Source organism: Poecilia mexicana, unplaced genomic scaffold (assembly GCF_051168715.1).
Source record: "Poecilia mexicana isolate PSO_F unplaced genomic scaffold, ASM5116871v1 scaffold_5, whole genome shotgun sequence".
Taxonomy (NCBI): Eukaryota; Metazoa; Chordata; class Actinopteri; order Cyprinodontiformes; family Poeciliidae; genus Poecilia; species Poecilia mexicana.
In genome coordinates, this window is record NW_028263374.1 from 7927922 (window position 1) to 7941538 (window position 13617).

At 40.9% G+C, this 13617-nt stretch overlaps 1 protein-coding gene across 1 annotated transcript; it reads left to right on the top strand.

Annotated features, from left to right (window-relative positions):
- Positions 1–856: 856 nt before the first annotated feature.
- Positions 857–2531, top strand: drd5a (dopamine receptor D5a). Its single transcript, XM_088005442.1, has one exon. It carries the CDS (start codon positions 939–941, stop codon positions 2319–2321), a length of 1383 nt encoding a protein of 460 aa, XP_087861568.1. The 5' UTR covers positions 857–938; the 3' UTR covers positions 2322–2531.
- Positions 2532–13617: the final 11086 nt, after the last annotated feature.

Genomic DNA, 13617 nt, shown 5'->3' on the forward strand with positions numbered 1-13617 from the left:
TTAAACATCTCCACAAATTTATCCCGCCGACATGTTTGACGCGTTTCTCAGTCTGCGGTCTATTTGCTTACTAATGTTACCCAACAAACATCTTAAGTCTACAGAGAACACCTGAAGTTTTACTTGGATTTTAAACCACCTCAGGGTGATTCTGTTTACTACTTACGTGGACCGGATTTGATTTAGGTGTAGCAGAGCAAACGGGGCTGGATGCAAATGAGCGCCGAACTTTGCCGCATTGCTTTATAATGTTTTGTCGCATAAAATTAAAATAACATCTGTTGGATTTTGTTGTTTCAAAGCATCTCAAGTATGAGAAAGTTGAGGGGGTGTGAATACTTGCTGCTTCTCTGTCGTATTTATTTATTTTTCGTTCACTGCATGGCGTTAAAGATAAAGCAGGCAAGAAGAAAAAAAGGAAATCGTTCTTCTTCTTCTTTTGTTGTGAAGCCTTTAATTACGCACTTTGGAGTGTCCCAACGGGACATCCTGTTGGTCCTCAGTGCGCAATTGTGCGTTATTGCCACGCACAAGGAAGGCGTAATGGTGCATGCGCCAAGACCTGATTAGATGTTCGTGTGAGCGTGCGTCGATGTGTGTGAGAGTAACGCTCCTCAACGTGCTCAGAATATCTTGGACTGACGGATCCAGAGGGGCAGCCCGGTCACACGACCGGAGCGCCCGGGTTTTTCCCCAATATGCATCCCCCCCTGCTCGCCGCGTTTGGGTCCTTCAGCGCGCCGTGTGCGTCGTTTGGTTTAATTCCGAAGCTCCCTGCTCTTTCTTTCCCTCTATTCTGCGCTGCGCATGAAGGTGGCTGCCCAGCGGGTCATCGCGGACAGTCCGGCGACTGGCTGAAAGCTGAGCCCGCCCGCACGCACGGAGATACGGACTGCAGTTTTACTTGAAGAGAGGAGGTGTGTAGGAGGGGTGGGGGAATGGAGAACCCGGCCAGGTATCTCTCTTCGGTGCAGGGGATCGATTCCGTGCCGGCGCCCCTCGGAGAGATCATGTGGAACAGCACTGAAACGGAGGCGACAAACGACGGCGGGAAGGATATGGTGGTGCGCACGGTGACCGGCTGCCTGCTGTCCTTGCTCATCCTTTGGACTCTGCTGGGGAACATCCTGGTGTGCTCCGCGGTGCTGCGCTTTCGGCACCTGCGGACCAAAGTCACCAACATCTTCATCGTGTCCCTGGCTCTGTCGGATTTATTCGTGGCCGTGCTGGTGATGCCCTGGAAGGCTGTGGCGGAAGTGGCCGGATACTGGCCGTTTGGCACTTTTTGCAACGTCTGGGTCGCCTTCGACATCATGTGTTCCACCGCGTCCATCCTCAACCTCTGCATCATCAGCGTGGATCGGTACTGGGCCATCTCCAGCCCCTTTCGATACGAGAGGAAAATGACCCAGCGGGTCGCCTTTGTCATGATCAGCATCACCTGGACACTCTCCGTGCTGATTTCATTCATACCGGTCCAGCTGAACTGGCACAAAGCCACCGCCGACGGGTTGGCCGGAGCGCACAACTCCTCCGCGAGTCGGCAACTGGAGGAGAACTGCGACTCCAGCCTGAGCCGCGAATACGCAATCTCCTCCTCGCTCATAAGTTTCTATATTCCCGTGGCGATCATGATTGTAACGTACACCAGGATATATCGGATTGCTCAGATCCAGATCAGAAGGATAGCGTCTCTGGAGAGAGCGGCGGAGCACGCGCAAAGCTGCCGGAGCAACAGGATAGAGTGCCAACACCACAACACGCTGAAGACTTCGATCAAACGGGAGACCAAAGTGTTTAAAACTCTTTCGGTGATCATGGGCGTCTTTGTGTGCTGCTGGTTGCCCTTTTTCGTGTTGAACTGCATGGTCCCGTTCTGCAACAAGCCGGCTGCGGACCGAGACGCGGGCCTGCCGTGCGTCAGCGAGACGACCTTTGACGTCTTCGTGTGGTTTGGTTGGGCCAACTCCTCCCTCAACCCCATCATCTACGCCTTCAACAACGAGTTCAGGAAGGCCTTCGCCAGCCTCCTGGGCTGCCGCTACTTCTGCTCCAGCACGCCCGTGGAGACGGTGAACATCAGCAACGAGCTGGTCTCCTACAACCAGGACACGATCATCCACAAGGAGATCGCCAACGCGTACGTCAACATGATCCCCAATGTGGTCGAGTGTATGGAGCACGAGGAGACGTTCGACAGGATCTCGCAGTTTTCTCACAACAACGACAACGTCACAGACTCCGTTTGCGACTTGGAGGACTGCGAAGCGGACATCAGTCTGGACAGGTTGTCACCTTTCACCCCAAACGGATTACACTGACTCCACACGGTGCGTCAATGGGTGTGTTGGTGATTCTCAGAGCCGGCCCAAAGTTATCCGGGGGCCCTGGGCAGAATTTGATTCAGAGGCCCACTTCTGATTAAGCTCAACAGCTGTCAGCAACTAAAGCGCCACAGTTTTTTTTATTGTCCATGCTCGATCATTAATTAAATTCTGCATTTGAACATCTTGGTTTGCAGCGAGACAGTCGGCCAACAAACAAACAAACAAACAAACAAACAAACAAACAAACAAACAAACAAACAAATTCTTAAAGGGATAGTTCAGATTTTTATCAAATGGAGGGTAAATAATCAGAGCTGGGCCAAGAGAATCAAAGGACAGCCTCAGATTCAAAATGTTTGTAGAGATTTATGGGAACACAAAGATGTGAACCTTCAAACTGTTTGAATTAATTCATTATAAAGGTAAAAAGCAAACACACTGTGGAACAACTGTGCTCAGGCAGTCTGGTCAAAGCAACTACAGTGCCTTGCAGAAGCACTCCCAACCCTTAAACATTTTATTTTTTACATTTTGTCACATTAGAGACAAATTTAATTGGTGTTTTATGTGATCGACCAAGACAAAAATATTTAAATGCAAAAAAAAAAAAAAAAAATCCACCAGACGTCACCCAAATAGCAAAGAGAGTCCACCTATTTGTAATTTAATCTCAGTAAAAGTCCTGGTTTTCACATAGACCAATGAACGCAGCTGTCAAATCAGGTATAAAGCTGCAGAGAAGCTTAGCGTTATGTTATAAAACAGAACAGCAAGCTTTGAACGTCTTAGGTCTTAATCTGAAAATGGAAAATGCATCACACAGCTGCAAAACCCACCAAAATACCAGTACACCTAAATAAAAAGCCATTAGCCGCCACACAGTGCTTCTAAAGAACTATTGCCTTAAATTATGCAGAGATTAGCCCTGTGTTATAGAAAAGGCTAACTTGTTTAATCTCTATGTTACTTTGCTGAAAACTATGCCCGTAAATGTTATGTGGGCTAATCATTTAAAATCATTCAACTGACCTTTTCTGTCTCAATAAAAACACATTTCTTCAAGTCATGACAAAACAAAATCCATATATAATAAATTTCTACAAGTAAAAAAAACACCCTGTTTCTGTCAGTAGGTGTGACAGCTCTAGAGAAATGTTCCTTTTGTGGGAATGAGGGCAAAATTGAAGTATTAAAATATCTGAAGCCTAACCTAAATTCACAAGCTAAGAAAGGAAAGCATAGATCGGAGAAGCATCCAATGGCAACTTTGGAGGAGCTTCAGAGATCTACAGCTACTGGGAGAGAATGTCTCGACAGCAGATCTATCCGTCAGCTGGCACACAAATAGGGTAATCCTAAAAAAATAAAAAAAACTTTGTAAAAGACATGAAACTGGGGTGGAGGCTTGCCTTTCAGCAAGACAGTGACCTTAAACAGACAGCCAGAAGAATGGTTTAGATCAGTGTTTCTCAACCCTGGTCCTCACCACCCCCCTGTCCTGCATGTTTTCGGTATTTCCCTTCTGCCACACACCTGAATTGTATCTCTGGGTGATTAACAGGCTTCTGCAATACTTGATGGTCATGCAATCATTTGAATCAGCTGTTCTGGAACAGAGGCACATCTAAAACATGCAGAGCAGGGGGGCGCTGAGGACCAAGGTTGAGAAACACTGGTTTAGATGAAAGGGTGTTTATGCTTTTAAGCGATCAGAGATCAAAGTTGACACCGAAATCCAATTCAGAAAATAAGACCTGACAATTTGTGCTCACTGATGCTTGCCATGCAGTCCGACTGAGCTTCAGCTGCTTTGCTATTCCAAGAAGTATCTCCATCTCCAGATGGGCAAAGATGGTAGAGAAACAGACATGGTGGTGCAATCGTACCTAAAGCTGGATGCACACAGTATTGACTTAAGGGACCTGAATACAAATCCACACATCTACACATTTTAGACTTATATACAAAAAGTATAGCCATGCAACATTTCCCAACCACTTCACACTTTGTAATGGTACATCACATAAAATCCCAATAAATGGCGTTGATGCTGGTGATTTTGATGTTAAGAAATCTGGAAAGATTCAAGAGGTATGTAAACTTTTGCAAGGGACAAAAGCAAGGCAGTGTAGATTTTTTTTTTTATAACTCCACATTTGTCAACTTCCCCTTTGGTCCTAAGTGTTATTTAGGAGCCCTGAGGCCGACTGGAGTGGCAGCTAAGCTCCAGCATTTCCTGCCTTGGGCCGGCTCTGATGCTTCCATCATCGTTAATTTTCCCAGAAGCCCCTCTCCATTGGAGTGGGGGACAACATAGGGGTTCCCTGAGCTACTGTGGTGGGGTCTGACGACCTTTCCGTAGACACGGTAGACCACCCCGCTATGGCTTTACATCATATATAAAACGTGACGTTGTTGTCCTGTTCTGAAAACAAAACAAAACAAAACAAAAAAAAAACGTGACGTGTAGATGTTTATTTACTTGGCAATTAAAGTCCGTGTTCCTTCGTTCAAAGGTTCAGTGTTGCTGAAACTGTTGCTAACTAAAAAGGCTTTACTCGGTGCGCCAGTGTCTATAACGTCCGTCTACTCCGAGGATCCACAAAGGAGACTTTCCACCTCTTTACTAACCATCAAGCGTACTCAGCGCCCACCTTTCCATTGAGCGTGAAAACTGAGGCCAGCCTTACGAGACAGTGTGACTGGAACAGTCCAATGCAGTCAATTTAGCGCCTTACAGCCTGGTGAACAAAGAGATTTGAGACATGCAAGGAATGTGTCCTGTAGAGTTTAAGTTACGTGATGCCAAAATGCATTATTGAAGCGTTTCGCCACACCGACCTCCCAGGTGACTCTCTCTTTAGCACATGCGCTCAGGACATGTGGACACTTTTAATCTGAGCTGCCACAGGCTTTTTAATAGAGAGGCAAAAGCACAAAATCTAACGTGAAGGATATACGCAGAGGAAGCCTGCATGTGCTGGAATCTCTAACTCACATCTTAAAGTAACAATTGTTTTAACACATTGCTATTGTCAGAATTATTTTCTATGATGTTTAATTTCACACAGAGGCCAAAATATTTGTGTAACGCTTCAGCTGTGTGAGCCAGACACAACTCTGTCTGATCAGACTCGAAGATGAAAAGAAAAAGAGAAAAAGAAAAGAAAAAGTCTCCCAGACATTACTTGAAACCAATCGGACAGCACAGCTGGATATCACATCCACATCCTGATGACCTGATCTGAATGTATTTACTGTCCTTTTCAATGGTGAAAGTGTGTCATAATTTGTCTAATAAAATAAAAGGCTGTCATTCAGAGTGGAGTACAGCACATGAGTATCTTCCTGAAGTATTGTTTTCCATAAACACGAAACTATTGGTTTATATATAAACATCTCTGGAAAAAGTTAAGAGACCATTTAAAATGATCAGTGTCTCTGATTTTACCCTTTATAGGTTTATGTTTGAGTAAAATGAACATTGTTCTCTTATTCTATGAGCTGCTGACAACATGTCCCCAAAATCCCAAGCAAAACTTTAGTATTTATTTACAGAAAATGAGAAATGGTCAAAATAACGAAAAAGATGCAGCGCGTTCAGACATCAGATAATGCAAAGAAAACAAGTTAATATTCATTTAGAAACAGCAATATTACTGTTTTACCTCAGGAAGAGTTCAGAGATCAACATTTGGTGGAATAACCAGGAGGTTTTAATGGGGTTCAATGCAGTGGGAACTTTATTTTTTCCATAGCTGTAAGTACATATAAGGTCAATGCGTTACGTTAAATTCAAAAATTTCAAATTTCATATTCCAGCGGTATTTCCTTGTTCTTATATCTAAATCAAGTAGACTGACCTTCAACAAGCCCCATCCTACCACACAGTACAGTCTGTTCTATTGCTATCATTATATTCAACATCAGAGGAAAGAACAAAAAAAAAAGAAAATGCAGTTGCTCAGCAGTCAGAGATGGAAGATGCTTTTGTTATAAGTGTGCAGCTTAAATTACTGTAGCTGCTCTGTTCTGTTTTATTTTAAGTAATACAAGCAGAACACACCATTTTATTGGGGAAAAAATTTTGATTGGATGTAAAAATCCAAACTTTAATATGGTGAGATTTACATCAGGTAAAATTGTGAAAGTGAACATTGAAATTGTCACCGTTTGCTTTAGCTTAACTGTCTGTGCCGTCGTCCATCTTGGTTCAGCAGTCATGAAATTCTGGCTCAAACCTGTGACTCTCTGGAAAACTTCAGAATCCACGTTGAAATCTGTCAAAAGCTGATCAGCTCAGTTCTAGTTGCTCTCTTAATGCCACCACAAAGCAGAATTAGCATTTGTTTTTCCTTTGTGCAGTTTTTGCAAAGCATTGTATTTGTGAAACCCTGCTATAGAAATCTCTGCTAGTGGAGAATGTGGAGCCTGACGTCTAGTGCAAATATGGTGCAGAGATTCTGAACAAAGCAGCCCTAAATTTCCTGCTTTCCCATCCTCCTTGTGCTTATTTAAGCCAAGATGTTTTACGCTCAAAGTTTTTGCAAAATCATGCAGAAAACAAGCCACACAGACAGAGAAACCACAGGGTACCGACACCTAATTACTGCAACTGCAAATCTGTGCATTCAGGCACCGAGCTCATCTTACAGTTCTGCAAACCCTCAGGAGGTCCCATTTACTGCAGCATGTTCCTGTTTAGCAAGAAAACAGGACAAATAATTATCAAAATAATTTCACTCTTTAAAACTTTTCTCTCGGTTGATTTTTTTAAACTGATAAATTGGGAGATGTACAGCTTTTGTCTTGCAGTTTTCAAGTGTTTTTTGAAAACTTTGTGACACTCTTTCCCTTTCTCAAACACACACACAGCGCTTCTCACTGTCCGTACTTCTTTTGTATACATACAGTAGGTAACTCTTTCTAATTCCTGAGGCAGAACCCAGATAAATAATAGAGCGTTGGAGCTTTATAAACTTCATACAAGCTAGTAGGACAACACTTCCTCCTTTCTCTAAGGCATTTCACAAGGTTGGAGTACAAAAAGATGGATCTTTAACCACTCTTCTTTGCACAGTCTCTCTAGATCCATGGTTGTAAAACCTCAACGCAATCTCCATTGGTTAAACTTGTGCTGCCTGTAGTGGTACTTAGAATGTTGATATTATATATCTGATGTAGAAACAAACATATAAACTGTGAAGTGGAGAGTGGAAAAACCAGAAACAAACAATGTTGGCTGCTTATGTGAATTCTTGGTATTTTTAAGCACTTGTTGCAACACATTCTCTAAAAGAGGCTGAGTATCACCATGTGTAAAAGACTGAATGAGTAAGAAAATAAACTGTCCTTTAAACTGTGGCTATGTTTTATATGCAAGGTGGCCAGTGCTATTGCCACACACCATAAAAGGTTTCCCAGAAATGTAGAACAGAAACAGAACTTCAGCATTTTACAGGCTCTGCTCCACATTTACTGGCATATGAGGAGCTTCACAAGATCTCGTCATCGATTGCACCAGAACTACATTGAGTGTTTGTTGCTGAAAACCTCAGTGTGCGTTTCTTCTGACCGAAGTTCAGCATTCCAGATAAAGTTCCAGCCCTGCACGTTTACATTTGCAACATGAAGACAGTCAAAACTATTTTTTTTCCTGCCTTCTCTCTCAAATAGTTTGTTGGCATGAAGATAGAATCTGCGGATTGTTATGGAAAAGTGGTGCCCCCCCCCCCCACCCACAAAACGACACTTTTTGTTGCATTTCTCTAACATTTAAGTTTGGAGATCATTATGTTATCACCTTTACCAATAAACGTTGGTTCTCAACTGACTTTTTTCCCCCCACAGTTGACTTTTTCCACTATTGCAATTTGGGCAAATGAAGATGTACACACAAACACCTTACATCAGTGGTTGGAATTTGTCTTTCCCATTTTGAGGAATGGCTAGAAAGATCAGGACAGGTCTTCTGTGTCAAATAATCAAATAATGTTTTTACACTAACTGGACAGAGTTATAAAAAAAGAGTTATACGTTTAAAAAACAAAGTCAAGCATGTAAAATGTAAAAGTGTTAATGAAAAAGCTTCAGTTACATTTGTCATATTTTAAATGTCATGGACGCCAATAATTCTTGCTTCTGTGATTTAATTTGAAGAAATGTGATTGAATTAAAGGTTAGACTTTTCTAAAAAAAAAAAAAAAAAATCAGAATGAGGTTATGTCCGCTATAAAAGATTAATTTATTTGAAAGAATTTCACTCATCTTTGTCAAGGATGCTGAAAAATAGAGTTTTAAATGCCACTTTCTATGTCCTTTGATAGCATACTTAGAATTTAATTCATTTTTTATCTATCAGCCATTTTAAATAATGTAGTTTTAAAGAATTTTAAAGAGAGAGAGAGATTAAAAGAGCCTGTGATGAAGATGTGCTTAGTGTTTGCCAAGCAGCTTGTCGAGCTCCATGTAAGAAAACTTAACTTTTCAAACTGAGAATCCTAATTTTATCACTCATGTATAACAACTGAGCAAGAGCAATGCAATTCAGTCTCTGATGAGTAAATGGACCTTGACTCAATGACAAAAGGTAATTTTCCCTGATCATTGACAAAATGGCATTAAGAGGAGCTGAAGCCCTGAGGAGGTTATCCTCCATTTTCACCCCCATTCTTTAACCAATCAGTGTTTCTCTGAAGACGATGATGAGGGCTCGGGGGGTGGGGGAGGTGGGGATGTTCAGCTGAGCCCGTTGTTTCTGTCAGACCTGGCAAGTGGACGGATTCTCAGCAAAAGGCACAACTAAACAGCAGAGCACAGGGGAACAATTTTCATTTCATAGCTTTCTACATGTGTGGTTCTGCAGTTTCCAATACTTTGAAGATGATTTCAATTCCCCTCCAATCTTTTGAAATGTTGCCAGATTATAATTATAAATCTGATCATTTTGTTGAGATAGCTTGTGGTACAACATAGTGAACTGTTGTGCAGGTAATTTGTACTTTGGTACTTTTTTAAAAACCGAGTAGAGCTTTATGTGTCCCTCTGGCATTTTAATGCCATTGACTCACATTTGAAATGCATTTTTGACCTCGTTACCATTGCAATTTGACTGCTGTTTGTGGAATTTATGTCACTGAAATACCTTTAAAATCTTTGTAATCTTTCTGATGACAAAGACTCGATTACATCCCCGCCCCGCCCCCAACAAAAAAATGAATAAATCTATTGGCTTTTGGCAAACAGTCCATCACAATTTCCACTCAAATTTGCCATACACCTTACAGGGAAAACTTTAATAATGGCATTAATGAAAAACAGATTTGAAAAAAATAAATATTTTGTTCCATAATGTTTCTCTGAAAAGGATTTTTTAAGGTTTAGAAAAAGTTTAATTATGAACAACTTTCAACACAAAAAACAAAACAAAAAAAATCACATTTCTTCAAACCGAATGGTAAATAATCCACTTTTCATGATTCTTCCACAATAAAGAGTAACTTGCGTTGTCATAGCAAGCATTTGATGGGTTAAAATTGAAAATAATTCACAGCAAATTGTTATGTATGGTGAGGACATAAAAAAGGATTAAAAACAGGGTGATCAATGTTGTTTTTATGGCAATTTGGAAAAGATGATATTTTGTGTCCAAGTTAAACTATGAAGGGCATAAAAGGACCCCAGAAGAGGAGCCTCACGTTTTATCAATATGTTTCTCCGAATGAAACCGAGACTGAAAAGAGAGCAGTAAAATTCTTGTTTGTAATTTTCATGTTCTGTCTCAGTTTTCCCTCCCAACAATTGGCTGAATGAATGGATGAATGAAAAACAGCAGCCCTCCCTGTAGGCATGTGTGAGTGTGAGTGTGTGGGCTGTGCCCTTGCACTGGGGAGCAGCTATAAGAGCTTGTCTGACCTCCATATTTGGCAGTGACAGGAGAGCTGGAGAGGATGAGGAGGAAGGCTTAGGGGGGTTACACCATCCGTCAAGACACATTCATCAAAATCTCTCTCTCTCTCTCTCTCTCTCTCTCTCTCTCTCTCTCTCTCTCTCTCTCACTCACTCACACACACACACACGCACAGATGGAAAAGCATACAAAGCAAAGATTGTTTACGTTCTCTCTTTTTATCTTAAAAAAAAATCAGTCATACGAAATGAAAGGGACCAATTGACATTTAGTTTTCTTTGACCTTTTAAAAATAGTCAGTGCCTCAATTTATTGGCACCATTAAAATCTTTCACTGTTGTGAAAAAAGCCCTTCAATTATTTTTTTAGACCTTCTCAGACCTCTAAAGAGCTTGGGAAGACCATTCAGAGCATAATTTAGTGATAGTAAAGAAAAACCTCACAGAGATCTGGACAGGCAGCAAAACACCAGGGGACAAAAGGATAAATCACAGGGGTTAATGCGGAGTAGGTCGCAGAACGAACCATTAGAGAACAATGAAGAAAGAGAGCTATACATACTGAGGATTGGGATTGATATAAGAAACAAAGGGATTAATCAGAGGCAAGTACAGAGACATCTGGGAGAGGCAGACAGAGGAAACTAGACAGATTTGCATTTTCTGCAAAAATCCAATGTGAATGTTGACTGAAAATTGCAGGAACATTTGAAGTAAACTGCAGAAGACGTGTAGAAATAAAAGAAATAGGCAGAAGCAGCAGAATAAAGGAGAAGGAGAAGGAGAGTTTGAACTAGATTTCAAACCATAGCCCTATCCCTAAATCTAATTCTGACCCTCATCCCATCTCATCATAGGTTTAGACTGGGAACCGTCAGAGCTAGCGTGCCCGTGTTTGTTTTTTGAAGACGTTCTTGAGCACAATGCGAAAGGGATCTTTAAAAGATATGAAACTGCTGAAATAAACACAAGTAATTGAATGATATGACTACATATGACTACATTTCAAAGTTTGAATGGTGTCTCTAGCTGAAAATAAAAAAGATCAAAATTTCTAACAGAATTTTTCAGCATTTATGGGGCGTTCCATTCATAACAACGGGGCTCAAGAAGATCACAAAAGAGCTGAATGTTTCAGAAACCGCAGAAGATGTCAGAACCAAAAGGCAGAGCCAGAATGTCCTGACTGAGCGAAACATTGGGAAAGTTGAATGGTTGAAATAGAGTGGAGGAACTCAAGACCGTGAATGTCTACAGCATGCACAGTAATAATTAGAAGATGGAAAACAGCAGAGAAGGGAGGCAGCAGCTGCACCAAGCCTCTAAGATGCTCGACTTCAACCTTTTAAAGCTTATCTGTGTTAGAATGGCCCAGTCAAAGTACAAACTATTTGAAAACTTTGAAAATTGCTGTCTGTGAAGACTCTACATTCAATCTGACTGCTCTCAAGCTATTTTCCACAGATTTCTAGATGTTTACAGCTGGTGGAGGAGGCACAGTCCCAAAGACTTGCAGCTGCAAATGGATTCCTCAGAGTGTTGACTCAGGGGCCTGAACAAAAATACACATCGCACTTCTTACATCTTTATTTGTAAAAAAAAAAAAAAAAAGAAAGAAAAAAAACATCAAACCCACGCGTCATTTTCTTTCCATCTTCTTATAATATCCCACATTGTATTGGTTTCTCGTCGAAATCCTAATCAAATATAATAAAACATTGTTACTGTAATATAGCACAATTTGAAGAAGTTCAAAAGGGTGTCAATATATTTGTAAGCGACTGTAATTTTCTCTTTCTTTTAGGTTTGTGTTATTGCTGATTGAAGTTATTAATTCTGCATGTACTTGCTTATAATAATCAATCACAGGTCGGGGTGTAGGTCTGAGGTCAGGAGTTAACTGCTTGTCTCTTGGTGAACAAATGAGTTTGCATACCTGGTTCTACACATGGACCCATTTCTCAGCTGCCATTAATTCAAAAGAGCGAGACAGCTAGCACTGACCTCAGAGTTAAGTGGAACAGCGCAAAATGATTCATCTAGCGATCGCACTGCAAACGTGAGGGGAAAAAAATCCAGAAAACAAAAAAGTGCCACCCTGTTTTCGATTTGCCGCTTCACCCATGATGCCATGAGTGAGCTTCGGACTTCGCTAATCAGAGTGATGATTGTAATTTTCTGAAAGCAATTGCCAGCTTAGGGTTTTTTTTTCTTTTTTCTCACTCCATCATTCAAACACCCCTTCCTGCTCTTAACCGTTTCAAACTCACTGACCTTCCTAATTGTTTCGGTTTTCGCACTGAAGAAAAGAAAATTAACCTTTCGCATAAATTCTCTTTCATATTGGGTTTTTTGAGAATAACCTCCCCCTTTTTAGTACATGAACATATTGTATCTCTATATTAGAACATTCTAACGAGGACTGCACAATGTTCACAAAGCAGATAGATGCAGTTCCACTGCGTACAACTGGGAGGACGACATTGATCAGATTACCTCCTTGTGTTCTTGGCTCTTTCCTTTTTTGTTGGATCATAACACTGCTTATCCCTTTTACACGTTTTAGCATCTCTGTGACTAAAAATATACATACAGTATGGATGTGAAGAGCTGGAAATATTAATCTAACACGGGCCAAGCATTTTCACATGTGGCACAGTCATGCATTGCACTAAAATATTGTTGATTCTTCTTCATGGGTAGTCTATGAAGCAGACATGGCAGCTGTTTAGGATTTTGGATCCCCTGTTTACGGAAATAATTCACAAATGAACTCTGCAGAGGAATGAACTCTTCCCCTATCTTAAGGGGAAGATTCATAAAATAAAGGCAAACACAGATTAAACTGATGCATAGAATCATAAGAGTCTTTTCAAAACGTCATCCGTGTCTTAAAAAATTAAAATTCAACTTTCAAAGCACAGAAATCTATCATGGCTTTGACACAGATTTAAAAAATATCTGGAGAAAAAAGATTTTTTTTGTGCTTGTGTGTTTTAGCATTTGGTAAATGTAGATATTTAAATTAAGGAATCTGGCTCCACTTACATATGCATGCCAGCAGCTGACTGGGGGGGCGGCTCTATCGCTTCCCATTATGCAAAAATGGCTCTGCTGCACCACAAGACGGCCAGTTTAAATATTACTGTGACCAACCGATACCCAACATTTAAAGCCAGAAACGGAAACACAGACTGCTCTCCAAAAAAATATGTACACATTTTTATTTATAATTTAAGAATTTGCTTAAAGCCTCATATTTTTGCGCTAGCAAACACAGTGAATGAACCAAAATCAAGCTCAAGACTGAGCTACAAAAATATTTCAACACGGAAGCAGAAATTTGGAAATAAAAATAATTCAACAAGCCTTAAACAAAACA